The sequence below is a fragment of the Elaeis guineensis genome, chromosome 14 (genome assembly GCF_000442705.2).
Source record: "Elaeis guineensis isolate ETL-2024a chromosome 14, EG11, whole genome shotgun sequence".
Taxonomy (NCBI): Eukaryota; Viridiplantae; Streptophyta; class Magnoliopsida; order Arecales; family Arecaceae; genus Elaeis; species Elaeis guineensis.
Window position 1 is genome coordinate 54,847,421 of NC_026006.2, and position 9,875 is coordinate 54,857,295.

At 36.4% G+C, this 9,875-nt stretch overlaps 1 protein-coding gene across 3 annotated transcripts; it reads right to left on the reverse strand.

The window, feature by feature from the left end:
* Nucleotides 1–374: 374 nt before the first annotated feature.
* Nucleotides 375–8,935, reverse strand: LOC105057647 (RNA pseudouridine synthase 6, chloroplastic). 3 transcript variants are annotated; one of them, XM_010940314.4, is made up of 9 exons: nt 8,571–8,935; nt 7,727–7,855; nt 6,626–6,880; nt 6,285–6,366; nt 5,413–5,528; nt 5,276–5,330; nt 5,023–5,134; nt 1,595–1,764; nt 375–996 (listed from the first exon to the last, which is right to left on the reverse strand). In XM_010940314.4, exons 1-9 carry the CDS (start codon nt 8,933–8,935, stop codon nt 712–714), a joined length of 1,569 nt encoding a protein of 522 aa, XP_010938616.2. In that variant the 3' UTR covers nt 375–711. The 3 variants fall into 3 exon arrangements, with proteins under 3 accessions (XP_010938616.2, XP_073104637.1, XP_073104636.1); XM_073248536.1 differs by having other exon boundaries at nt 7,727–7,847; nt 8,571–8,710; XM_073248535.1 differs by lacking the exon at nt 6,626–6,880.
* Between the last annotated feature and the right edge of the window lie 940 nt (nt 8,936–9,875).

A 9,875-nucleotide genomic window follows, 5' to 3' on the forward strand; every position in this document is an offset into this window, starting at 1 on the left:
ATCTTATTGGATCTCGCAATAATAATGGAACTTAGCCAGGGTCATTACAAGTTTGCAGAATAATGCAGAGAGGTGGAGATAATGGAGCTGAACTTGGGGTGATAGAGATGCCCTAAGAACTCATATCAATATAAAGATAGAGAGTAGCATCTAGACTCTAGGTTTGATAAGGAGAGCAGTTAAAGGAAACTAATATATATATATATATATATATATATATATATATAGGATATTATCCTTTTAATTTGATGTACGTACCATTATCAAACAAATGCATTTTTTATATCCAAAAGGACAATCAATAAGGCCACAGATTATTAGCGGCTGAAAAATGTATAGTCTCTAGCTGCATGCATATTTATAAATAACAAAGATAAGAAAAAAAACCTTTCTCTATTAAAATAATATTCAATATAAAGTGCACGTTCAGAGTCTCAAGATATATAAATCTTCTGTGGATCTCATCACATCTTGTCCTCACAAAAGTATTACCAATAATCCATGATAATTGCCTTTTTGAGCTTTGTGCAAAAACAAAATATCAAAAACACACCATTCATTTCCATCAGGGAAGACTAGGCTTTGCAGCAAACCTCAATGTTGCAGTCTTTATCTTTCACCCTTCTGTGTGCCAATAAAAGCCTATTAAATGTCACACCACATGAGATCTGTCTGGAAAATCAGAATGTTGATTTCCATGCAGTCCTAGATTTATGATGTTGCGCATTGCCACCATGGAGCCCCAGCCTCATAAGAACAATTGCCACCATTCCAGGAGACATGGAATGCTTGGAGGCCAATAGCTGCACTAGGTTCCTTGCCATGCTGTGCAATCCACTCTTCAATAGCTAACATTCTGCCATCCTCACTTGTAAATTGCTTTCTATTTCTACCAAATGGGTTAATCTGGGGATTACACATTTCTGCCACAGCAGCAGGCATGTACATCGAGTCACCAACTATAGGCGCACCAATAGCAGCCAACTGTGCTCTGACCTGCGTTTAGTGTTATCATAGGTCAAGAAAAAAAAGAGAGATTTCATTTATAATGTAATTGCACAAAGGTTTTTTTTCTTATTAAACCATAATAAAATTAATGCAACAGTTTCAGTTGGAAATCATGGTCGGCTATAAGCATGGACTCCAGATTTGTCATGTCAAAGGGAAACACATAAATTATCCAATTCATCTAATACCTTGGCAAAATGTGCTACTTGGACAAGCAGATATGTTAGTATCAAAACAATAGCATATACTAAATTTTATGTTGAAAACAATTTAAATGATATAAAATTTCCCAATAACTTAAATCATAAGATTTATGAAAATTAACACAGTAATTATAATTTGAAACTATCCATACTTGAGTTCTGTGAGGACATGTAGGAAAAGACAGTCCTCCATCATACACCCACAAAGCCAAACTATTAGTTATAATAAAATTATTTAAAAAACTCTCTAATCTGATATCCTACAGAGACAAACACAATAGGTTCTTTAAGCTTTCTCCATTCCAAAGCTGAGAGCAAGTGGTGGGTGACATACCTGTTAATTGCATTATATAAGGCAAGGAAAAAAAGGAAGGTGATGATACCTGATGAGTTTTTCCTGTCAAGAGATTGATCTTACATTCATAGGCAATGTCCTTGGAGGGCCATTCACAATATTCAATGCCGTAGCTTTTCTCAACGTCAACATTTGGCCAAGGGACCTCCTTGCATTCCAACACCTCCAACTGGCAGAGATGCCCTCCACCAATAGATTCTATAAAAATGAAGATTCCAAATATGAAATCTACAGTGAACTTTCAACTACAGCAGAGTTTATTTTAAAAAAAAAATATATATTCTTCACTTAGAGTTTGAGAAATAACATTTTCGTCCGTATGGAACATTGCAGTAGCTCCACTGTGACTAAACAAAACCAAACTTGACTTTCAAGAGGAACCAAGAAACAAAATAATGTACAAGGTCTAGTTCAATGTCTCACCTTCCTCCTAAGGCAATATACTTAGGTGGCGTTTGGTACATCGCCAGGCAATCTGGATTGCCAGTAATGTTGATTGCCAGTAATGTTGATTACTGTATTTAGTACACGCAAGTAATATTGCAGTAAAATTACTGAAAATCTTGATTGATATGTTTGGTATGACTATCAGATTACTGGTAATATAACATCAAATTTTCAAAATATCCTTAAATCAAATTATTAGTTTAACATTTTAACATATATTTAGTAGAACGAGTGATCCAAATCCTGAGCCAGATCAATCTATGTAACATATATTAAAAAAATTAATTTTTTTCGATATATTAAAATTTAAAAATAATTAAACTATTTATTTATTTTTTTTATTTATTTATTATTTTTTAATATTTATTATTATTTTTATTATTTTTAAAAAAATTATTATTTTTAATACTTATTATTTTTTTATTTTTTTCCTTCCTTCTCATTCTCCTGCACGCCACACCCCGACCCCCCTCCCCCATCCCCGGCTGCCCCCGGCTACTCCGCGCACCCTACCCCCAACGGCACCCGCTCATCATGCCTTCGGCACCGCCCTCCGACAGTCCAGCGAACTCGCACCCCGCGCCCTCCGCGACCGCCTCCATCGCCACCTTCACCCATCCGCGCTCCGGCCCCCCGGCGAACCCGCACCCTGCACCCCGCGGCCGCCTCCATCGCCGCCCTCACCCACCCCACCGATCCCCCACATCCGTGCTGGAGTTCTCTGCAACCTCGCGGGTGAGATGACGGAGCTGCCGGCTATCGCCACCGCCACCTCCTTCCCCGTCGTGTTCTTCGACGAGGAGCGGGACGTCGACATCGATACTATTGCGGTCCACCCTTGCCTTCAACGGGGAGCGAGAGGTCAACATCGATGGGGATCGCTCCTCACCAGATCCCCTTCTCCCTCATCCGCCGTAAGAAGGCCTACGCCTCGTCAGAGATCCGCCGCAAGGCCCTCATCGACGAGTCCTCCAATTTCGCCACCATCGCACGCGTGGGATGCCGCTGCAAGGAGGGCAGCGGCGCCAAAGTGGCCGGCGGTGTGCTAGGTGTACGAAAGAGCGAAGGAGGGATGGCCGCCAGAGGGTAATTACGTCCAAAAATTTTATTACAAGATTATCAAAGTGATGGTAATCTGGATAGCCACCCCTTCTCTTGGTAATTCAGATTACCTCACAGGAGGTAATCTGGATTGCCAAGGCAATCTGGATTAGCAACGCAAAAAGCATACCAAACGTGATAATCCAGATAACCACATTAAATTCCTAGCAATCTGGATAGATTGCCAGCTACCAAACGCAACCTTATTTCTTTCCTTTTTCTTTTTGCTTTTTTTAGTGAAAGACAACATACATATTTCATGGGAACTTTTTACATACATCATGATGGAAGTCAATATCGATTCCCTTGTTCAGGTAAAGGATGACAGTTTCTAACATTGGATATCACTGATAGGTAAAAGAAAAAAAATGTTCAACCTTCTAGCTTCAAATTACCTTTGGAATTACCTTCATTGGACTACCTCTAATTATATCCATGAAAGAAATTCAGAGAAAAAGGGCATAGTGCTTAACAATTACTAAGTTGCACTCCTTAATGAAGCCACTTATTTTGTATGAAAAATCATTCATTAACAGTCTAGACATGAGACCATGAGAAGTAATTAACAATTTAAAACTTTCAAATATCAATGGTTGCAATTTGTCAGCTAATGATTTGTAGGAAACATTGACCTTTTCGTCAGGAAGTATATTAATAAAAATGGATACATGGTCTGGGTTGCCTCAAATAATTAAAAATGAGCTCATGATAATTAGGAAGTATTCTCCAGTTTCCAAATAGCATTGTTGGAGTGAACTGGGCATATGAGTATAAGGTGTTTTTAAAGTTGATGAGCAGCAAACTAGAAATCGTAGAATTAGAAATGAGTGGGTAAATGAAGGTAAGTGGTCAACAAATGATAACATCAGAACCATTTGGGAACTATGAAACTGTACAAGTTACACCAGAGGAGGCTATAACGATGAATCTTGAATTTGTATTTATGAACTAGAAAAAAATTGAGAAACTAAAAATGAATTAAATTCCTTTTTTACTTAGCAGTCTAAATGAGTACATATGGAGAAACCATTTGGGTCTATAGCTCGGCAAAGTATAAGATATATTTCCCAAATTGAGGGCATTTATAGATATAAGCAATCTCTTAGAGCTTAATTTGGCCAGGTTATGTTGGTTGCCTGATGATTCTACAAGAGACCCCTTCCAGCCCTCAAAGCTCTCTTAGCCATTACAATTCTGGTCTTGCAAGAAAGGTTAGTATAGACTCATTCATCAGTCCTCCAATCTTCACCAAACCTTCCAAAGAAGCCTCTAGTCTTGCAATCTCGATCCCAATATGAAAGGAACAGAAATTTTCACATATGAAGATGAACTAGCTTCATTGAGCATCATGGTTACACTAATATCCCCCACATATGGCTTATACAGTGGAAATATATGGCTTCATTGAACTAGCAAAGCATGTCACAGGTACAATGGAAAGTTTGGAAACATATTCCAGCAGTTTCTTCCACCAATCTCTTTTGGATTTGCACCTATCTTATGCTTTGCACTGCTTGTCCCAATCGGATCATAAAGCCTCCAGACAAGTTACAATCGCATCATTGTCTGCATTCTTCCTTTCTATTTCTAGTTGGTCAGAGAATTATTCTTGGAAATAATCTTATGGTATGAATTGATAATCAATCCAACCCCAGCTGATATATGAGCTGACAAGGAATTTCCAATTTGACCATCTTTCGGAATTTCAGAATGACAAATCGTTCATCAACATGTTTCTTCCATAGTGAGTTTAAGGCATTGAAAAACTTTATATACATTGAAAATTTAAAATATTTGCAACCTTCTTTTATATATAAGTAATATGCAGAAAAATCAAACTACCTAAGTTAAAGATGCTGCAATAATATAGCTTAGAATTTGTAGAAGTGGCTCATCCTTCTGAATTACCTTCAGAAACTAATCTTGGAGCAACATTCACAGGACGCATGTAATGAGAGATAATTCCAACAGGCACAGGCGCAGCAGCAAGGGCTCGATAAAACTTTTTCACCTGTTTCTCCTGGTTTTCATGATCAAACATCAACATGTGTTAGTGGACATGAAATGGTAGATATTTGTGAATAGAAAGTAGATCCTAGTTCTGCAGTAGAGTCAATATTTTCAGATAAATCAATGGCAGCATTATATATTATAAACATACCCTAATCATTCCATGAAAAATAGAGCAGAATTCTTTTGTTCTAGCCAATACAACACTGCAAAAACAGTATATCAATGCATTACTTTTTAATTTCACTGTCAATATATTGATTATAGATATAGGAAGGAAATATGCACCAGCCCTCAGTGCAGTTATCTATCTGATGGGTTGTCTTCAGAGGAGTTTCCAATCCTAAGGCACGAGAAGCAAATGTTGCACAACATTCTTCAATGTTATCTGTTGTTCCTCCAACCTGCAATATCCCCAAGGCAGAATGCTTATTTAAATCAACAACACACTCACTAGAAGCATACGAATCCTTATAACTCAGACAAATAAGAAAGTGCCATTATTGCACGATGTTTTGAGCAGACTTTTGGACATTGTGTTAGCTTTTAAAATAGAAATGAAATAATCTAAGTCCCAAAACAGCCCATCGTTTCCTTCTTGTCACATTTTTCGCTAGATAAACAGCATAAGAAGTCTAACATCAACCATCCAAACTGAAGTCTAGATGTAGCTCCAATTTCATTACCATTAACAAAACCACTTTTGGTGTCATCCTCAGCGAACAAGTTAGCAATGACCATAAATCCCTAGTCCATACAAGCTTGATCACTGTTAGCTTTCTCCTTATAAGAAACTTTATAAGCTTTCCTTACATTTCTTTTCTGCAAGGTCTGATAACATAGTCTCAGTTTCAATCAGACCAATTGAATACCAGTATCTCGATCGACCTTCAGAATTTTGGCTAAGAAAATAAAAAAATAAAGAAGAGAATTCAATACAAGATGGGGAGGGAGTGGACATAAATACAAAATTTGTTGATTGAAAATTCTGAGCAATTATAACATACAGAAGACAAATTTAGGTTATACTAGTGATGAAGAAATATATTGAAATATAACCATCATAAAAATACTAATGCCAGTTTGCTGGAAGTTTAGATGTATGAAAACAAACTGGCAGTTTAGATGTATGAAAACACATAATGTAAGAGAATACATACGGAAGTTGCAGCTGGTTTGTCGAGGACCACATATGAATCAGCAACTGCTATGATTCTGGATTTCCAATCAATTTCATAGCACCTGATTGTAGTATGAGGTCAATATAAATACAGAATGATATTTAAGCTACAAAATCAACAAAAGATCTATTTTTCCTTTTTTTTTAAATTTTTGTTGTGCAGGATTTAAACCCTGCATCTCCTTCAAATTAGTGGGGTCTCATGTAGCTACACTAGCAGGTGGCATTTAAAAACATGATATTTGCTACCAGCGAGCAGTCACCATAGAACATGATAGCCAAAAACCTCTTAAGTATACATATAACACTGATGAGTTGTACCTTGGGAAGCGTTTAGGGTGTACATGAACACGTAGGTAAGTGCCTGCTTCGACAATTTGATTAACATCTGTTACCCTAAAGGTCTTCTGTGCTTCCCTCACAGTCTTCCCTTTAATAGATGATCTCTTCTGCAGAACTGAAGGATCTGTTACTTCTTTAAAGACCTGAACTTGCTCAGGCGTTGCACTTGGAGGAGGCTTTGGGCACACTAATGCATAATGCACAGCTCCAAAATGAATAAGATCTGCAACATACCTTCATATATAAAATATTATATTTATCTGCACTTATATGCTTGTTTCTTTACCTGCTTTACATCAAATTTTGGGTTATTGATTTGGGGCAGGCTCTTCATGCAGTTGATACAAATAACACATGTATCATGAGTGCTGTTCAACTAGAATCTGCATGTGTTTTTGTTTAGGTAATCAAATGACTTATTATCTGCACCACAGTGACCTGGATGAAGGTCATACCTATGTATGACCCCAATAACAATTCAGCTTGACTTAACACTCCCACCATATCTTATGTCTACCATTCCTCTCTTCTCACCGTGGTTCCAATCATAGATCTAAAGAAATGGGATAAGATAAGTAAAAACCTGTTCCTCGCTCCTACCCCTACTTTAAGACTACAGATTAACACTTAATCATCAGCCTAGTTTATAATGCTATATTGAACTATTCTGAACTACAAATGAAGCAATATTGTTCTTTCCAGATGTGTGCACATGAGCACATCTGTATGCAAGAGATCGCCTGTTACTAACTGCCCAGGATCATGTTTTGCATGTTCTTGTGCATTTTGTAGCTTTTAGGAAACTATTTTGACTCAGCTTCTCAAGTCTAGGCATTACACATGGGAAAGATTTCTTTATGGGTTTATGTCATTTCCACCCTTTTATCCCAGTATTTTTTTCCCTTCCTTTTTTTTTTTGCATTTTAGCTTCTCCTTCCTTGCTATTATTTCTTGCTTCATCTCTCCTCATATCTCCTTGTGTCAACTACAATTATGTAATTATGTTTTTCTTCTTGATGGGGAATTGATGTTACTTCAACTGGAAGGTATGTGTAAAAAGAAAAAGAATAATATACTTACAGAGGAGGAAGATGCAGAGCTTTAGAGATATAATCAAGAACAACCCCTTCTTCTGATACTACAAGGTGCTCAACCCTTGGTGGCTGATTTTGTGATGGACATGGGAGAAGGCGTTTGTATTCTGGATACCTACATTAGATATGGTTTAGCTATTCATAAACAAGATTGAAAGTACGCAGCATAGATACAAACCTATCGCATTCTAACATAGAATATTACTGCAAGAGAATCACTAAACAACTTTCAGACGCTACAAATTGTATCAGGGCATCAAGGGAAACTAAATAACACATTGTAAAAAGGGAAGCAGCAATTGGAACTAAATTCTAAAGCAGTAAATAACTGTACAGAAGCAAACTCATCGACTATAAGAATCACGGGACTAAGCATCATATTTATAATATAAATTTCCTCAGTAAAGTTTTACATTATGTTAAGTTCACATTTAAGCCAAGAAGGTAAACTGCCAGCTAAGCCTATGCCCAAAAAGTCTGAGGCATGTCCAAGGCTCCTTTTTCATCCATTCACATGGCATTATAACTTTATTATCACCATCTATCCTAGAAAGTTTCTTCTATCAATGCTCTATAAATTACAACAGCATGTAACGGGAAACCAAAAGAAAAACCAAAAAAAAAAAAAAAATCCAATCTTTATCACTCCCGAAACAAGCCAAACTAACAAAACCCACCTCCGCAACATTGATACAGTCCAAGATTGACACAACTTCCAGAAAAATGCATCAATAAACAATCAAAACACGCGAAGGCAAGCTAAGCAATCATCAAATTTACCACAAGAAGACTTCAGAAGTGACAAAAAAGAGAGCAATGAGAACTGTTACCCATTAGCTAAAGCGGAAGCAGTGCTCTCAACGGCAATAGCCTCCGCCTTGAAAGAGCGGCGAAGAGGGGCCTTCTTTGTTGCGACCCAGCAGATGTCCTTCTTGCGGCCGCGGTTCCGGCAAGGATGGGGAGCGGCGGCGAGAGCGCAAGCGAGGGCGGCGGGTGCCATTAGAGCCCTCCGGCTCGACGCCCATAGAGGTGAGACGAGGGCGTTGGACAAGGAAGCCAGAGCTATGGCGGTCGGCATCTCTCCCTTTTTTTCCCTATCCTCCTCTTGGGAGGCAGTGCCCTGGAGGCTGGGGCAGCCCCGCCAGGGGATCTTTACGGCGACGTAGCTGGCACGTGGGAGGCACGTGATTTGCATTAAAATAAAAATATGGATGTGCTCATGCTGGAAGTGATTCTACCTACACAAGCGAGAGCTCTTTTTTCGAATAATACAAAAAAAAAATTTTTTTATCAAAATATATTCAAACCAAACTTATTTACCAAAATGATGTAAGAGGGAAAAACGCTATTTTGAATGGCGTTTTTTCCCCTGCCACGTCACTCCCCATTTCCACAGTGGCATCGTCCCAAAAAAAAAAAAAAAAGGAAGAAACGCCATTTGGAATGGCGCTTTTAAAAACGCCATTCATAATGGCGTTTTACAATTTTCCCACCCAAAAATAAAGGAAAAAATCGTGGGAAAATGAAAAATTTTGTTTTTTAAAATTTAAAATTAGTAAATAAATTAAAAATTTTAATTTTGATTGAATTTTAAAATATAAAGATTTGAATTTGTAATTCATTAAAAAAATTAATTTAGATTTTTTATTTCAAATTTTTTTTAAAAGATGTCCAAAAAAATCTTAAGAAATAAAAAAAAAATATCATAGAAAATAAAAAAAGAGAAAAAAATATGAAAGAAATAAAAATTTGAAATTAAATTGAAAAACATCATTCGAAATACTTGTCTTCAAAATTTTTAAGAAAATTAAAAATTATAAAATTTTTAAAAAATAAAAAAAAAGAATTATAATGTAAAAATAAAAAAAAATAAAATTTTAAAGATAAATTGAAATTAAAATATTATTTCAAATTACTTTCTCAAATAAAAAATAATAAATTAAAAAAAGATTCAAAAAAATTTTAAAAATAGGCTAAAAAAATTTTATAAAAATAAAATAAGTCTTTAAAAATGCCATTTTGTAAATTGAACTTTAGAAAAAATAATAATTTTTTAATTAAAAAAAAAAGAATACGTAATAGAATGCTAAAAAGAAAAAAATGGAAGAGAAATAAAATTATAATTTCAAATGATA

What these genes read in the sequence shown, in the direction of transcription:
- LOC105057647 (XM_010940314.4), bottom strand. Translation starts at nt 8,935, where the DNA reads ATGCAAATCACGTGCCTCCCACGTGCCAGCTACGTCGCCGTAAAGATC. An exon ending in ACAAACCAGCTGCAACTTCC is followed by an intron (nt 5,529 to 6,284) that starts GTATGTATTCTC and finishes GGGATATTGCAG; the next exon opens with GTTGGAGGAACAACAGATAA. An exon ending in TCCAAGATTAGTTTCTGAAG is followed by an intron (nt 1,765 to 5,022) that starts GTAATTCAGAAG and finishes TCATTTTTATAG; the next exon opens with AATCTATTGGTGGAGGGCAT.